Source organism: Lissotriton vulgaris, chromosome 6, assembly GCF_964263255.1.
Source record: "Lissotriton vulgaris chromosome 6, aLisVul1.2, whole genome shotgun sequence".
In the NCBI taxonomy this organism is placed as follows: domain Eukaryota; kingdom Metazoa; phylum Chordata; class Amphibia; order Caudata; family Salamandridae; genus Lissotriton; species Lissotriton vulgaris.
The window spans coordinates 414,527,839-414,546,743 of record NC_141694.1 but is presented as its reverse complement, the minus strand read 5'-3'; the positions used below and the strand labels follow the sequence as shown (position 1 = coordinate 414,546,743).

Sequence of the window (18,905 nt, the reverse complement as noted above, 5' to 3'; positions counted from 1 at the left end):
TGAATAAATCGTGTAGAATGTTTGGAGACGAGTAGATTTTTCCAGTGACTGTACAAAGGTGGCAATATTTCTCCATCATATGATCTTTACCGATAATCATGGCACTCAATTGCTTGCATATGGTTGAAATCCTGTAATGCATTGTAATTAAATGACATCTCTCCTCCTTCATGGGATCTTTCCTCTGAGAAAAACTCCAACTCCCCGACCCCTTTGTGCAGGGTTTCTTTAAAAAAGTGAAAATATGCATATTCACTAAGAACGCACAGTTGCAGCGCAGTTAATGGTGAAGTGTAAATAACCTCAAATTTGCTAATTATGGTAAGGTAAACTAACCATAACTTGATTCCTGAGGCATGCACTGCTCATTACCTCCCATATGTCATCACTGATGGCATGTTATGAGATCATTAATAATATCTCAGATGATATTGATGACATTACTGATGACATTTTGTAGGACACTGCAGTTTGAGTTCTCTAATCATGAGGAGATGATTGTGTTAACCATCTTTAATACAGTTATTTTTTATATTGAGTGATAACTGTTTTAGGTATACTTTTAAAATAATAATATTGAATATTTATTTTTTTAGAAATTGGGTCTTTAGTTTGCAGAGGTATGCACCCTGTCCAAGTAGGGACCACAATCCTAGTCAGGGTAAGTCGGATACACACCCTAAATCAACCTGTGCTCATCCTCTGGTATCATGGCACAGAGCAGTCAGGCGTAACTTAAGAGGCTACGTGTAAAGTATTTGGGCAACACTTAATACAGTAAAACTGTAAAGACCATCACTAAAAAATTATCCACACCACATTAGAAAATAGAACTTAATTTAATGAATAGAACCATCCCGAAATGACAAAAATCAAGTAGGTAGAACTGGAGTTACGAATTCTTAAAGAATGTCTGCAAATATGGTGCTAAAAAAGCATAAAGCTTCAACCGGGAAAATCTGGACAGGCATGACCTACATGAATTCGTAAGTTTAGGCCGAGTGCAGTACAGATACTGGGCCCGACCTTATCTAGCTGAAAAAGTACCTTTGGATGGAGGATGTGTTGTTGTAGAAAACTTGATGGGCGGAGCAGAGGAGGCGATGCATTGTCGATCCTGCTGGAGGTCGGCAAGGCTTCGGTTCTGATTATGCTCTCTGAGATGTATCGCAGCAAATCTTACGATGAAGGCGATGCATTGTTGTCAAGCTGCGCAGCTGGCTATGTGAGGTCTTTGTGCACAGCAGTGATGTGTCTGCGTCAAGGAGAGAGGTGTCTGTTTTGACCGGCATAAAAGGGATGCATGATGTTTGCTATTAACCTACTTCCAAGGGCCCAGGATGGAAGTGGCACCTCTTGGCACAGCAGGACCCACAGTTGGCAGATTCCAGAGGCTGTAGCAGGGTTGCTGGAAGTCTTTGAAGACCCTGAGACTTCGAAACAGGATGCAAGCCCTTGAAGTCACTTTGGTTCTGAGGATGTAGAGATGCAGGTCCAGTCCTTCTCGCTCCCAGGCAAGGATGGCAACAGGGCAGGCACAGCAAAGCAGGATCCAACAAAGACAAGCAGAGGCTAGCATGTGACATTCCTTTGAGCAGCACAGCAGTCTTTCTTCCCCACAGAATGTCCTCAGGTCCAGAAGTATACGGAGTTGGAGTCAGGGGCCCAGAATTTGCATCCATTTATGCCTTTGAAGTGGGGGAGACCTTAAAGAGAGGTCTTTGAAGTGCACAGAGTCCCCTGCTCTGGCTCCAGACTCTATAGAGGGGGGCATGCAGCTCTTTGTGTGTGGACAGGCACAGCCCATTCCCTCCTGTCCAGGATGGCCCATTAGAATGTTGCTGGTCCCTCAGTCCTGCCTAAGTTCCTTTGGTGTGTGGCTTTCTGGAGGTAATGCACAAAGCCCAGCTGTCACCCACCCGAGACGTGTATTCAGAGACAGTCGTAGGCACAGAATGTTTAGGTAAGAAGATGCCAACTCTCTAAAAGTGGCATTTTCCGACTTTAAACTTAAATTTCAACTTTACCGCAAGTTGTGATTTTAAATTAATAGTCCAGGGTCACCAAACCCAACTATACATCTTTTCTCAATTGGAAATTACACTTATAAAATCTAATTCCAATGTTACCCTATGGGAGAGATATGCCTTGCGGTAGTGAAGAACGAATTTAACTACTTGGACATGTAAAAGTACTTGTCCAACTTTTTAAATACACTGCACCCTGCCCTTGGGACAATCCAGGGACTACTTTATGGGTGTTCTATGCACACTAAAATGGAAGGTTTGGGCCTGTCAAGAGTGTTGCCAGATTGATATGGTAGTTCAAAATTGCACACACAGGCTCTGCAGTGGGGACTTGTAAGTAAATGTAACTTGCCAATTGTGGATAAGCCAATGCTACCATGTTTTAGTGAAAGAGCACGTGCTCACTGGGTAGCAGTGGTAAAGTGCCTAGAATACAAAGGGCTGGATTTATACTGGAATGGCAATGGTAGCAAAAAACGATGAATTTAGGCCCAGATCTCTGTACTGGGGTAAACGTTTGACATTGTTCAACATTCTGTCCATTAATTGTTCGTTTTGCATTTGTCATCCACGGTGGGATGAGTATGCCCAGACGTTGGTCCTGTGCTCTCCATGCCACTGGAGACAAGCTAGCCTGGCGGATGAGGGTTGATATACCAAAACCAGTCCTAGGATGCTTGTTTCCGGACCAGGGATGGCCTGGCCTGATCGACTGAACTGTGCCTATGGGAGGCAGGGTCAAGACTGATTTTGTATATGGGTGGGTTTAAACTGGGATGGCATGGGGAGTAAAACAAGATGGATATAGGCCCAGATCTCTGTACTGGGGTGAATGTTTGACATTATTCAGCATTCTGCCCAGCAATTGTTGTTTTTGCAGAATACAAAGGCCAGCAAAAATTAAGCCATCAAAACAGGAAGCCTAAAAAGTCAGGGGAAATCACGCGAAGGATTCCATAACATATTTGTTTTATTGATTTGCAGTATAATGATGGATACAGTCTGCAAACCCGGGCTCGAGCTTTGTACGTTGACAAAAGGTCCAGATATCTCTAACTAATAACCTTTTCAAGCCCACAAAAAATGTTTTTAATACAAATTCCTTAAACTACTAAACAGATTTCCATCAAATGTGCTTTTACTGAGTAATGTTTCTATTTCTTGCCACATTTGGTGTATTTCTGTTCTGTTCATGCTTATTTCTGTATTGGAGTTGGAGAGCAGACATTTCTATGAGAACAATTATGTTTGAGGCATATGAGCTGCAGAATTCATACTTGTGCTCAGATCGTTATCTGGTGTTGGGCTCTGATGCTTGCACCTTGTTGTCTTGGAAGAAGTCTATGTAGTCACGAGATGGATGACTCCTCCCTTTGACGATAATGCGCATGGGCTTTGACTCCATCCTTGGATTTTTTTTTCTGCCATCGGGTTTGGATGTGACTTGCTGCACTCCCGGTCGGTGTCGTTGTTATTAAACCCTCTTTCGATGCGCTAACCAACGGTATTGTCTCAATTGCGTTTTCTTTCGACGCACACCCTCGACGACCGCTTCGAAAAACTTTGACGCCTGCGAACTTCGACGCGGGCCGTTGGGCCTACCCGTGCCGGTAAAGCCGGACGCCGCTGGAACTGACTCCCTTTAGGAAAAGTCCTCAGTGTGATGCTATATTCCCACACTCTGACCTCCATCCTGTTTGTAACCTTTGCCTCCCTCCAGAACACCGAGAGGACGACTGTGAAGCTTGTTTATCCTTCTAGTGCAAGACAACCATCCGGGATCATCGAGCTTGACGCCACGAGATGTCGGAAGGCACAGGCAAGGGCAAACAAAAGCCTCCTGGCTCGAGCCAACCATCCGGTCCCGAAAAGTCATCTTCAGCACCGAAGCAGCCAGAAAAGCTCTCTGCACCGAAGCAGCCGGAGAACACTTCAGCACTGAAGCAGCCAGAGAAGCTCTCGGCACCAAAGCACACAGAAAAGCTCTCCGCACCGAAGAAGCCGGAGAAGATCTCGGAGCCGAAATCACTAAAAGACAAGCTTCCTATAACTAAGCCTCCTAAACAAACACCTTCGAAGCCAGGGAAAGCTTCCATACCGGACCAGCCAAGACCAGTTCCTAAGGAGAAATCTTCCTCGCCAAAGAAAACTGTCAATACCGAATAACTTTTTCTCCCTGATCCAAAGCAAACCACCATCTTAATCCATCCAATGACTGGTCAAATAGTTACCAATCCACCTACAAAACCAGAACTTTTACCACAGGCAATAGTTCCTGCAAAGAAATTACATATGGCTACTAATACTTCACCACCACCTTCACCCCCTCCATCAATTAACCCTAATTTGCTTATTTCAACACCACATTATCCAACAACCACAGGATCGTGACAATGCACATTGGGATGGGCAAGTAGATGATGATATAGTGCCATTAGACACTGATCCTGATGATCCACCACAGGAACCAGACCCATGGCATAACTATAATACAGATCCTGATCTAAATAATGATCCGGACTTCTATTCCTCAAAATCATCTCCACCAGATGACAATGTGGGCTTTGTCCAAGTAATCAATAGAGCTGCAACATACCATAAAGTCAAACTACACTCAGACCCTGACTTCTTGAAACTTTTGACCAGCCACAAAAATCTGCTCACACCTTGCCAATGCTTAAAGGACATTTAGACACGCCCCTGAGGTGTTTAAAGACCCAGTTAGAGCTAGGGTTTTTAACCCGAGGATAGATAAAAAATACAAGGCAGCCCCCACCTAGCCCATATACATCAAAGGTCAGATTCCTTAGTTGTAGCCAACACACGTAGAAGAGCGAACACCCGGGTCAGGTGACACACCACCTCCTAATAAAGAATCTAAATTACTAGACGCATCAGGCAAACGTATGGCTTCTCAAGCTGCAAACTCGTGGAAAATATCTAACTCACAAGTCCTTCTGGCAAGTTACGACAGGGCTCACTATGAGGAGCTGGAAACCCTCCTCCAACACCTACCTCAAGAATATAAGGACAAAGCCAATGACCTTATACAAGAAGGTAAGCGTATTACCAATACATCTATTAAATGTGCTCTCGACGCAGCAGACACCCCGTCCAGCGCACTAAATACCAATGTCTTGCTACGCAGATATGCCCGGCTATGGGTATCTGGTTTTAAACAAAAGGTACAAAATACCATCCTTAATCCATCTTTTGACCAGGAGCACCTCTTTGGCCCTGCAGTGGATGCATCTTTAGAAAAGGTAAAGGACACAGACTGCCAAGTCTATTGGAGCTTTACAGTTACCTTCTAACAGAGGCTCGTTTCGGCGTTCCTTCTATAGGGCAGGCTCCAAAGCAAATACAACAGAACACCCTTCCTCATCCTACAAAAGTCTCAACTAGGGATCCTTTTCCAGAGGATACAATTGAGGAGGTTATAGGGGGGGAACAACAACAAGGGCAGAGGCAGGTGAAATAACACCTGCAGCTCCCTTAGTACCAAACTGACTTTCCCACGCTTCCCCCCCAATCATTCCACTCCTGTCTGGGTATGCCTCTTAGAGGTCCTACCTGTCTGGGATTCCATCGCAACAGACAAGTGGGTAAGACAAAGTATCCAGTATGGTTACTGCATGGAACTTCCTGCCACTACACCCAACATACGGCCCAAACAATGGCCACAGAACATCTGACGCTTCTTAAGCAGGAGGGTCGCTCACTGCTTCAAAAGCATGCAATAGAACCAGTCCCCATACAGCATCAACGAACAGGAGTTCACTCCCTGTATTTTCTAATTCCCCAAAAGGAGGATACTCTAAGACCAATACTGGACCTCACACCTCTCAATTTCTACATACAGTCAGATCATTCTCACATGATCACTCTTCAACAAGTCATTCCATTACTTCAACAAAACAACTTCCTTGCCACATTATATCTCAAGGACGCCTTCTTCCATATTCCCATACACACTGCGCACAGGAAATATCTAAGGTTCACAGTGGACGGCCAACACCATCAGTTCAAAGTCCTCCCATTCGGGGTGACTACAACAACCAGGGTTTTCACAAAGTGTCTTGCGGTAGCAGAAGCACACTTGCGAAGGCAGCACATCCATGTATTTCCATATTTGGACGACTGGCTAATAAAAGCCAAGTCACACCACCAGTGTGTTCACCACACTTCTCTAACAATGCAACTGCTACACAACTTGGGGTTCACAGTGAACTACACCAAGTCACACCTGCAGCCCTCCTACCTACATCGGTACCAAAGAGCCACAGTAGACACTTCCAAAGCTCTAGAATACCCCAATCCAGCCAGGATAGCCACTATGCAAACCCTCCTCACCAAATTTCAACCACAACACACTCTTCCAGCCCGAGTGTTTATGCAGCTCATAGGAATAATGGCCTTTTCATTGTACCTTACGCAAGACTTTGCATGCGCCCCTTATAAGAATGCCTAGCACGTCATTGGAACCAGGCTCCTGGTCAACATACAGATCTGGTGTTGGTGGATAGCCGCACACATCGCTCTCTGCAGTGGTGGAACACACAAAACCTTTCCAGAGGCCAGCCGTTCCTAGAGCCAGTTCCACAAATAGTGCTAACAGCAGACACATCACTCACCATTTGGGGAGTCCATCTCCTAAACCACACAATTCAGGGCAAGTGGACAACCCAACAAAAAATGCTCCACATCAATCACCTAGAATTACTAGCAATATTTCTATTGTTAGTCTTCCCAAGCACATCTCCTTCACAAAACAGTCCTAGTCCACACTGACAGCAATGTATTAAATACAAAAACAAGGAGGAACACATTCTTTGCAGCTGTCGCAACTGGCACAAAGCATATAGAGATGTGCCATTCCCCAAAATATATATCTTCTGGCAGAACATCTTCCAGGAGTGAACAATCAGATTGTGGATCTGTTGAATCATCAGATTTAGCAGGTACACAAATGGGAACTTCATCCGCAAGTTCTTCAACCCTTTTTCCACATGTGGGGGCACCCAGACATAGATCTGTTCGCCACACATACAAACGCAAAATGCCCAACCTTCGCTGCCAGGCTCCCACACCTGTTGTCCAAGGCAATGCAATATGGATGAACTGGTCAGGCAGATTGGCGTATGCTTTTTCCACCACTCCCACTCATCCCGCTAGTAATACGCAAGCTCAAACCACATTCTCTCAAAATGATCCTAATTGCTCCCACATGGGCACGGCAACCATGGTTCACAACACTCCTAGAACTCTCAGTAGTTCCACACCATAAACTACAACTCTCCCCAAACCTGCTGACGCAGAACCATGGAGACATAAGGCACCCAGATCCAGCACAACTGAATCTAGCGATCTGGCTCCTGAAATCCTAGAGTTCAGTTACCTCAACCTCCCTCCCGACTGTATGAACATTAATAAAGAAGCCAGACGCCCCACAACTAGAGCTTGCTATGCAGCTAAATGGAATAGATTTGTCATTTACTGCAATAACTACAAAATTGACACGCTAGATGCTTCAATTCAAAACATCATTTGCTATTTGCTGCATCTACAAAGATGCAACCTGGCATACTCATCTATAAGATTACATCTGGCTGCACTTGCCGCCTACCTACAAAATAGACAACATTTGTCAAGATTTAGAGTACCGGCTATCAAAGCTGTTATGGAAGGCCTTAAAAGAATAATTCCACCCACACGGCCACCCTCTCCTGTGTGGAATCTAAACATTGTTCTTACTAGACTCATGGGTCCCCCATTTGAGCCTTTACACAAATGCGAATTACATTTCCTTACATGGAAAGTAGCTTTCCTTGTCGCAATCACCTCTCTTAGGAGAGTAAGTGAGATCCAGGCTTTAACCATACAATAACCATGCTTACAAATACATCCTGACAAAGTGGTTCTCAGAACAAATCCAAAATTCCTTCCCAGAGTAATTTCTACTTTCAATCTTAATCAATCGGTAGAATTACCAGTATTTTTCAAAAACCCTGATTCCGTAGCCGAGAGAGCTCTTCACACGCTTGATGTCAAAAGAGCCCTGCTTTATTATATCGACCGGACTAAAGCCTTTAGAAAAACAAAACAATTGTTTGTAGCTTTCTCTCTACCTCATTAAGGCAATCCCATCTCCAAAGCTGGAATTGCCAGGTGGAGAGTCAAATGCATTCAAATATGCTATCACAAAGCAAAACGCACATTAACAATTCCCCCTAGAGCACATTCAACACGCAAACTAGGGGCTGCCATGGCATTCTTAGGGAACATTCCCCTAGAAGATTTATGTAAGGCAGCCACATGGTCTACTACACACACCTTCACCAAACACTTATTGTGTAGATGTGCTTGCAAAGCAACGAGCTTCTGTAGGCCAGGCTGTTCTTAAAAAACTTTTTCAAACCACTGCAATCGATACAGGTGACCACCGCTACTGGAGAAACTAATGTACAGACTATGCACAAGTATGAAATCTGCAGCTTTTATGCCTTGAACGGAAAATGCTACTTACCAGTATGCATCTGTTCTTTGCATGTAGTGCTGCAGAGATTAATATGCCCACCCACCTCCCCGGAACCTGTATCTGTTCCAGTGTTATCTTACTTGGATACATTCACATGGACATCTTTTCTATTTCTTACAAACTCCATAATTTCCCATCATGGCGATAAATAATCTAAGGATGGAGTCGATGTCCATGCGCACTATTGTCCAAGGGAGGAGTCACCTATCTCGTGACTACAAAGACTTCTTCCAAGACAACAAGGTGCAAGCACCCAAGCCCAACACCATATAGCGATCTATGCACAAGTATTAATCTCTGCTGCTCTACATGCCAAGAACAGATGCATACTGGTAAGTAGCATTTTCCTTTTTTCCCTTCATTGTACCATCCCATTAGGTGTCTTCCCCCCCCCACACCCCATCCCATGACAGATTTTCATATAACTGAAAATATTAAAATGAGCGTGCGAAGTGTTGTGCAGAGCAGTAAACTGCTGCAAGTTTTTGGCAATTGAAGATTTTCTTAAACCCCCTCCATTTCATTTTGTTCTTTGTCAGAGCTGCATGAAATATGACATTTGTACACTGGGCTAACAGCCTACCAAATTTCATGCAGAATAATTAATTTTATGAGTTGCAATATTAAGTGGCCACAAAATTGAACATCCCTTTATTTTCTACTTTTGCAAAACTAGGTCCTTCTGCTTTTTAAGCCTAGATGCACAGAACTCCTGTGAGATGGATCCTCTGTGTATAGAAAAACAACTTTTTGTCTCCTCAGAAAATATTGTCCTCGGGAAGTAGACCATGTTTTTCTTTAAAATGGGTTGGATACCCTAGAATAGTTGTCTTGACTGTGATAAAGCGCTATCCAGTTGATAAGTACATCTACAGTTATATATGAGCAACAGTGAATTACTGGGATATTTTTCACTGAGGGGTTCTGAGTGGCATTAAATAGACTACAGGAGTGAAGCTTGAATGGTCTGTCACTTCAAAAAGAAACATTTCAAATTTATACTAATTAACCTGTGGCAGACACCACTGGGCAGTATAGTTAGGATTGTGTTTCCATAGGAAGTGCCTTTTTAGTGTTTCTAATAACGTTGGTGCTGTTTGACAAATCTTCACAAAACTTTTGAAAAAAGTGCTACTTTTTGACTAGTTTGCCAATGTAAGATATCCAGGTAAGCTGTCAAAAGTGGTCCCAAACATGTTTTTCCATACTTTAGACACAGCTACAGCCCAAACCGCTGAACAGATGTACACCAAATTTGACAGAAAGCTAGAGCTTGGTCAAGAAAGGTTGCTTTTTGTATTTTGCTGTAAATCTGTTTATTCGTTTTGGAGAAATCTTGGGTAAAAAAAAAAGTAAATATGTTGTGGAGGTTCCGTTGAGCCGGCAAAACTCCTGCTGAGATCTGATTGGCTAGTAGAAAAGAAAAATTGCTGACCCACCTCCTTATTTAGTCTGATTGGCTGGCAGTACATATACCTGAAAGTGGTGGCAGCCATCTTGGGAGTCGCGACTCAGTCCAGAGTCCTAAAAAAGAAACAGCAAAAAGAACGTAAGAGGCAAAGTTGAAAAGAAAACAAGCATTTTCAATGCAATAGGTCTAGCTTGTGTGAGCGTTTAAGTGATTGGCATTGTAAATGACAATACCTTTCGTTTATGTGTTTTAAACAAAACCCATATATATAAGGCATTGTTATTTTTAATACACAATAGAAGGGGGTTCCCCAATAGGATGAATGATGTAGGCAGGAAGGGAGGGGATCAAAACAATGTAAATAGAAAAGAGAAGGAGTATAATACTAACGGTCCTTTAAAGGATCCACATCTGTTATGGGGGGAGCAGTGTTAACAGTACATCAGAGCCAAAGACATCAATCATGTGTAAATCAGTCCATGCTTTTTATAGAAAATATATATTTTTATTTATTTTTATACAGTTAGACATTTCTAAAAAAAACATTCAATAAATACATATACAGGGATTAATGGATGAGATCAGTGCACTTATTCGTGTCACAAGGGGAAAAAGACAAATGTATAATGTTCAGTGTTCCACTCACTCCAGGGCAATTCAGGGGACTTAACAGACACTCACACCTTCAAGGGATCAATCAAAATCACACACTTTCAAACAATTCATTAGGATGAATCTAGCATGGCCTGCAACTAAGAAATGAAATTATGGTTGCATGGACGGGGGTGCAGAGGTAAGAAGGCAGATTGGATGATGTAGTGTTGTCCACAAGGACTCAAATACTGCCGTTCTTAGAGGTAGCGCTGAGGCACCTTCGTCAGGGCAAGGAGATACAGCGAAGGAGGGGAACACACACGCTGAAAATTAAACACATTTTCTAATATTAGATGACTCCGTAATCTCATACATATTTATTTGCATAGTTGTTCACACAAAGTTCATTTATTTTCATAAGTTTATTAAATCAAGTGTCATGGCTCTGATGACATATGATGGCTCCCAGGATATAGTTCCCCACAATCGGGGACTTAAGGCCGGACAAGGATAGAGGCCTAGGTGAAGACAAAAGATTCAATTCTACATTCTAGACAATCAGTCATTCATTCCATAGTGGTTGTTCCAGATCATTCATTCAATTCAATTCATATATTAGCACCTCATAGAATTTCATATACCTGGGGTGGCAGTGATTATAAGAGTGCCTGCCCAGTTAGTTTATGGAGGGATCAGAGTGAATGTCCCTCAGGGGAATGATAGTATAGGGATTTGGCTATACTGACAAAAGGCTAATATGGGGACAATGAGGATTTTCCTATATGTCTACATTTGATGAACTCAGTTAGGGTTTACGACATTATTTTAAGAAGGACCAAAAGGCATATTCCGATATTTTTTCCTTCTATGAATTTAGTCTTCCCATAGATGTAGCTATCACATGAGGATAAATGTGTATATATATAGGAATAGAACATTACCTGGATTCAGGGAAACTTCAAGGTGAAAAAGGGCGTATTTTCCCAATCTACTAGAGGAGGATTTCTGTTCAGCCAAATGGAGAATGCCAATAGCTCAAACTCTCGCAAATGTGAGAGCACTTTAATGTTGGCCACGCCCATTTATTTAGACACTGCTCACCGTATTCAGGTTACAGTGGGCAGCGTCTAAACAAAGGGGCACTGACAATATTAAAGCAAACGCGCATATTATGCGCTTTCACGCAAAGTAAAAATAAATTAGGAAATGTTGCGCGTGCCCGCTGTAGTGAAAGTGACCCGCGCTATCAATTAATTAAATAAATAAGCATGGCCGCTAATGTGAAAGCGGGCGCCTGTAAAATAATTACTTAAATAAGCGCGGCTGCTAAACTGAAACGGACTGCCCCGCAAATTAAATGAATGCGAACCCTATAGTTAAAGCGGAGCAGGTAGTCATTTACATACATACGGTAGTAGGCGTGTCGCGATGTCGTGTGTGGAATAGGGGAAGAGCATTAAGGAAAATAGTGCTCACCAACTTATAAAGCAGAGCATGTAACGCCAGTAAAAGGTCCAGCCCTTAGGGGCGGTAACTAAAGGAGACAAGGCGGTACCAAGGAGGGACTGACAAGCCTCATGATGAATCTGAAGCCAGCGTTCACAAAGAACAATGGCACAAGTCAATTAAAAAATATGGGAGGAGAGTGGGCGGGGCTTATAGTGCAGACCTTAAATTACATGCCTCACAGAGCGAAATGCATATGCGTGCTGCCGCTAGGCTCGACCTTAAAAAAAAGTGCTGACTCGTGTACCTTTTAAAAATACCACCTGGTACGGGGTCCACAGGTAGTAATTAATGGGGACCTATTTTCTAGGGTTGACGCAGTGATGTTGCCCCAAACCCTGGGACACAATATATTTTACTGTTCTCCCACCTGGTCAAAGCTGCTGCCCTCCGGCGAAAGAACAAAACCATTTCCTGCCTGCACTTTCGGGCAGGTATATGCTTTGAGTTGCTCCTACCCAGGGGGAGGGTAAAAGAAAACTGTTCCTGTGGGGATGGAGCAATGCTGGCTCCCGCTGCACCCACAAAGGGTGCAAGCAGGGGAACAGGTAAGGTCTTCCTCCGCAGCACCCGAGGGACGCACTGTGGATAGGGTGACCAGACATCCTGGTTTTCCCCGGACAGTCCCGGTTTTTGGAGCAATGTCCTGACACTTTGCTTCAAATTAAAGAAATGTCTCGGTTTTTGTACAGCGTCCGGGATAAAATAATAAATGTCCCTGTTTTTAAATAGTGTCTTGTGCGCCTGCTGTACTTCTGAGGTCAGTGTGAGCCAGGCGCAGCGAGAAGGTACAGCCGCCCAGGAGGCATCACAATGGGAAGTGGAAAGCCAGCCAGTCGATCAACTCAGTGCGTTAATGCACCAACAGCGGGGATCTGCATCAAACCTGAAGGCCACCAGTTCACAGGTCAGCAAGATGGGGTTACTTCTGGCACCGGGCAAATACGACGGGTCTCTATTGGGCTCATGGTGACCAACAAAATCTTACTGCTGCAGCAGTACCACGCTTCAGTGCCTTCAAAGAGACACGTTCTTGTTCTTTCACAGTCTCATCATTCCAGAACTGAAGCATTTTCAATGTTCTGTACAAAGAAACCAAAGTTGTTGCTTATTTAGGTTAGCAGCTGACCACAATTGACAAAGCTAATAGTTCTCGGTTGTTGTATGTGTATTGTTACTCGTATTATTTATCTGGATACAATGACAAACAGCACATTTTTCTGGCGGGATGCTATGCTAGGCACCGATATTTTTTAGCTTATGTGTTTTAAGGCACATCCTTAATTACATCGGCCACACCCCTTATGAGACCCACCCCCTCCCTGTTTTTTCATCACACTTAAAGCCCTGGGTATTTCTGCCAGTCCTACTTCTGTCTATGACCTGTCCCGGTGTTTTTTGTTTCCGGGCTGGGGTACTGAGCACAAGACAGTGTATTCAAGATCTTTTAGTAGTTTAGGTACAGATCAAAAATGTCTTGCCACGGGGTAGTTGTCATCACTGTTAATGATGGCTTGTATGTGCTGCAAGATGCGTTTATGCAAAGGGAGTTTTGTGCTACCTATGTATTCGAGGTTGCAGGTGCATTTCAATTTATATATTACATATTCTGACCTGCAGGTTAGATGTTCTCGAATAGGCACGGGAACCTCACTAAATGCAGTCATATAGTGGGTGCTGTTTTTTGCAAATGTGCATGCACGGCAAGAAGTGCACTTAAAAAATGCAGTTTTATGATACCAAGGTTTTTTCGCGGAGACCTCAGGTGATGGTTTGTCCAATGCGTCACACATTGAAGGTGCCCTCCTGAAAGTTATGTTAGGTGTAACAGGTAAAATGGGTCCTAGAATGACATCTGTTAGTATTATTGGCCATTCCTTACAGATGATACGCCGTATTTTACGCTCTTGTGCACAAAAGTTGTAATGAGTCTTACTGAGCACTCTGAGCTAATATTGCCAGACTTTTTAGGTGCAAGTAGGGATTTACGATCACGCGATCTAGCCTTAATTAAAGCTTGATCCAGAGTGTTTTCAGAGTATCCCCTATTCAAAAAGCATTGTTTGGATTCATTTAAACAATGATCAAGTGATATGGCGTCACTGCAAATTCTACAGATACGAATAAATTCCCCATAAGGGATATTTTTAATAGTATGTAGTTGGTGGGCACTCCGGGCATGAAGAATTGAATTGCCCGTGTAGATTTGCGGTGTAGTCGGGTCTCAAGTTTGTCATCTTTTATGAACATCTGCACATCAAGGAATTCTGCCATTTCTGAAGTTATAGAAGCTGTGAATTTTAGATTGAGTGTGTTAGTGTTTAGATCAGGTACAAAAGATAATGCCTCCTCTGCTGTCCCCTTCCAGATTATACACACATCATCAATGAATCGCCAATGGTTGACTATGTTAGGCAACCAACGCTGATGCGCGGTCCTGAGCTCGTGCTCCTCCCACCAACCCACATGCAAGCATGAGTAGCTGGGAGAAAAGCACGAGCCCATCGCCACACCACGCAGCTGTTGGTAGATGTTACCATGAAAACGGAAGAAATTTGAGGTGAGGCAGATTCTGATCATTTCCATCAACATTACATTGTGGTCACGAAAACATATATCACGTTTGCTCAAATAAAAATTGCAAGCATTAATACCCTGATGGTGATTAATAGAGGTATATAATGATTCGATGTCCATTACTAGGAATAGATAATTTGCACACCATTTCGCATCCATAATTTTAGTTAGGAAGTCTGTATTGTCCTTTAGGTAAGACGTTAGATTGGTCATGTGGGGTTGCAAAAACAAGTCTACATATTTTTATATGTTTTCATTCATACTTCCAATCGCAGAAATAATGGGGAAACCAGGAGTAGGTGTGACTTGCTTATGAATCTTAGGGAGGAAATATAAACTCGGAGTATATATGTGTGTGTATATGTTTGGAAAGTGTATGTGAACTATTTACTCTAGATATAGATTGGCCTCAGGTTGACCAGATTGTGGGGAAAAAAGTTAAGGACACCGCAATTCCAGCACGCCACTTCTTACATGGGCCCCTTTCGTAAACCGTAGCCCAGGGGAGAAGCTAAAGCACCTTAGAAACCACCCTCCTACCAGAAGCAGCGGCAGCCCTTCCACCAGCAAGCTGGAGGGTATAAGACAAAGGCTTCTACAGGAGCAGGGGCAAATATTGCTCCAGCAAAGTAGCTGCCAGCTCAAAAGAATGACTTGCCCTGCCTCCCTCTGATCCCACATCCTGTTTTGGTGGAAGGATATTAACCCTGGGCGTAGGACTACGCTACACTAGCGGAGCGTGCGTGCGTAGTTTGAGCCACTACGCAAATTGCACGTAGCACAGTGCAAAAGCACGTAGCGGGCATTGTTTGCTTGCTCGTGGTCCTCAACGTTAAGTTGGCAACCGCGAGTGTGGAAAATAACCCTCCCCGCGAGATTCTCAACGAGGGGAGGTCAGGTTTCTCATTGCGAGTGGTCGCGTATGCTCGTGACCACTCGCAATGAGAAACCACCAGTCCGCGTTGAGAAAGCTGCCGCTCGAGTACACTTCTACTAGAGCCGCAGAAAACGACCGATTGCACTGTGCAAGATGCTGTTTGCTATGATTGCACAGTGCGGACAAGCATCCGGCACTGTGCAGTCAGTGCAAACAGCATTTTCCCTACCGCACTACGTAGTTGGCGTAGTGTGAAGTGCACTTTGTGTAGCTACGTGCTACTACGCAAACTACACCCTGGGTTAAAGGATACATGAGATCATCTCTCATTGGGTAACCATTCACATCCAGCCAGTAGGTTCTAGTGGTGGTCCAACACTGCTATTATCTCAAACTATACACATCCCCTCCCAAAATGCTACCAAGTACACACACGTCTCAGCAAAGAACAACTCACTCTCATTTAGGAAGATGTGCACTTCCTCCTTTAAAAAAAAAATAGTCTGAGGGTGCCCTTGAATAACAAGGGAGTGGTGACTTTTCTCTCGGCTTTATTATCCCCAAATGGGATGGTGCTCTCAAGCCCATCCTGGACGTGTGGTTTTTGGCATTGGGTACTCTGCCACAACATTAGCCTCATGGCAGTACAGCTTCCAGGGGTGGACAGTGTATTTGCAGACCTCGACAGGAACATCAACAACTCCACAAATGGGAAATTCCCCTTGCAAGTCCTACACAAGGTCCTGCCCTTTAGGGTTGCTAAGAACAGATACTTTCAGGGTAAGTAGCATTTTCCTTAAATGTCTTATGTAATGATCTGTTTCTTTTGTAAAACTCTCTAAAGCTTTGAATAATGCCAATGCTATATAAAACCACATAATTAAATATGCTCAGCCTCAACCTATTTCAATATCCTGCTGCCTTACTCAAAAGAACTGATCTGTTAGGAACAGCCTTCTGCAGAGAAACCTTTACCTCACGTTTCCTTATCCTCTCATTGACGCTAGGGGCTTCTGATGGTATTACTCCCCACACCAACAGCATCATGCTGACACTGATCATCCTCTAATTTCACTCTTAAAAACATGAGAGAAGGGCTATCTGTGGACTGTACTGAAAAATATCTCATGGGAATTCTTTAGATGCCTTGACCTTATTTCCTAATTCCTATTCTCAGAGCAGAAGATTTTCTGTTTGCAGGAGAATTGTTAAACATATGGCACTAAAATATGGATTTTCTTTTGTAGTTTTATTGCTATGAACTGCTTTTTCTGGCATCACATACATAATTAAAAACATTTTTTAATGGTTTTATCTGAGGTTTACAGTGTAATGATTTTTGATCATCAAAGGCAGTAAATCACAGAATCTAACATTCTGGAAGTGTTCTCTAAATATTTTATTGAAGTGAATAAGTGGTGTTCGTATGTGAAGCAGTGCCTTTTTTAACCTGTCTATATTTTAATATTGGTGTTGTCTTGTTTTCAAAGGGGAATTGATGACTGTCGCACGCTGGATGAGAGAGTTTGTGGCATATCATCCGGACTACAAGCAAGATAGTTTTATCACGGATAAAATCAATTATGACCTTATTGTGAAGTGCAACCAAATAGCAAATGAGCAGGCTGAATGTCCAGAATTGCACGGAATATCTGTTAACAAAATAAAATTAAGTGCAAATCAAACAGTTTCTTTTTAGCAAGCCTAGTGTAGTGTATGCATTCTCTCATGGCTGTGTGAGAGCTCTTTTGAAAACCACTTTATTTTCTTGATGTAAGGCTAGTTGGGCATATCTTGCACTATTAATTGGTCCAGTTTGCCGAAAGAAATAATTGTCGGCATCCTTAAGGTATATTCATAGTTTGTTTATACAGTGTATGTGTAAATAGTAAACTATTTTTAAGATTACCAATGTATTTTAATAACACTGTATCAAAAGTTATTGTGAACCAGCCTGTACATTTTGTATGTAAACTCAATCACTGTCTTATAGCTTTGTAAATGTAGCGTACCCGTATTTGTACATTATATGCTTTTTAAACACTGAACGTTAACCATTTACTGAAATGTACTGATGGTTGTACCTTTTTCAAATCCAACTCATGATTTCCAGGAAATTTAGCAAATGTATATGTATTGGCTTTATCCTTGCCTCTTTCTCAAGTGGACCATTTGGAGGATAGTCTATTAGAAAGGTCATTTTGTAATAACATGTTTGTGGGAGGAATGTTGACCTCAGGATCTTAATTACATTCCTTTGTTTTCCCTAAGACTTTAGTCTAACAGTACGATCTGCACAGCACATGCACAGAATTGATGCATTATTGTTTTACTTTAGGTATTTTGTGTTTCTTTGAAACATTTAGGCTAGTTACCCATAGTCATTTTGTTCTGCAAGGAAAGGTTTTTAATTGTACAACAGCAAAATATTATTTGCTGCTGGTGTCAAAAGCATCAACGCTGTTTTTAATAGACAATTCAAGAAATTGTTATGTGACTAATTCAGCTTAGACATTTGGGTCTACTGTATTCATTGCCATTAATAACACATTATTTTGTATTTCTGAAGCCATTATTGCCTTTCTTCTCTGATCTTAATTTGGGTAGAGTTTAGTCTGGCGTTGAAGCTTTTATTTACAGTGGAAAAATGTTGATGCAACATTTTGCTTTTAATATCATTGAGAATGATAAATAGGCTATTCATACAAATCGATATGAGACTGATGTTGTGCTCAATTGTATATCAGCTGATAGAGAAGAATTATTTAGGGAGTTAGACACATACCTTAAAAAATCTGTAATATGAATGCATTAAAAGCTGTGTGTCTTGATGTGCTAACAGAGATTTAAATTGCCCCTTTAGTGTTCAATTGCCATGTGTTAATCAGGTTGTAAGCGACCATAATAGTTTTCAGTAAAAGACCTATGATGAAGAAACACAGTTGCCGACTGAAAACCCGAATAAAAAAAAAAACTGCAGGCTACTTTTTTTCAGGAAATTTAGTAACTTTGAGGTACTGTTGTATTCCAACTGTTACTGTCTTTGACTTTCGCTTGCCCTGTGGGCAGGAGATTTCATCCTGACATGTAGAATGTTTTAAAGGATAAGGTACCCACAACTGAACCATATAACAATGATACAAGACACCAAGGAGTTCCATGGCCACATAAAAGCATAATCTGAGCACCCACTGACTTTATAGCGACATGGAACTCCTTCCAGATTTTTTATATTCTTACAATGTAGCACCCTATGAGTAGGTTATGTTGTATGAGGAGTCCCTCGTGTCCCCCCCCCCCTTGTATGGCTGATATATGTTGCCTTTCCTGGCTGAGAGGCAGTGGCAGACAGCTGCCTGTGTATTTATTGCAGCG

The 18,905-nt window shown here is 42.6% G+C and overlaps 1 protein-coding gene across 1 annotated transcript in view; it reads left to right on the top strand.

Annotated features, from left to right (window-relative positions):
- Window positions 1–18,514, top strand: part of GCLC (glutamate-cysteine ligase catalytic subunit) — a 287,303-nt gene extending 268,789 nt beyond the window's left edge. Inside the window, exon 16 of the mRNA XM_086926430.1 lies at window positions 17,021–18,514. Within this exon, the coding sequence (XP_086782556.1) occupies window positions 17,021–17,229 (209 nt within the window). The 3' untranslated portion in view covers window positions 17,230–18,514. The remainder of the gene's footprint in view (window positions 1–17,020) is intronic.
- The last annotated feature ends 391 nt before the right edge of the window (window positions 18,515–18,905 follow it).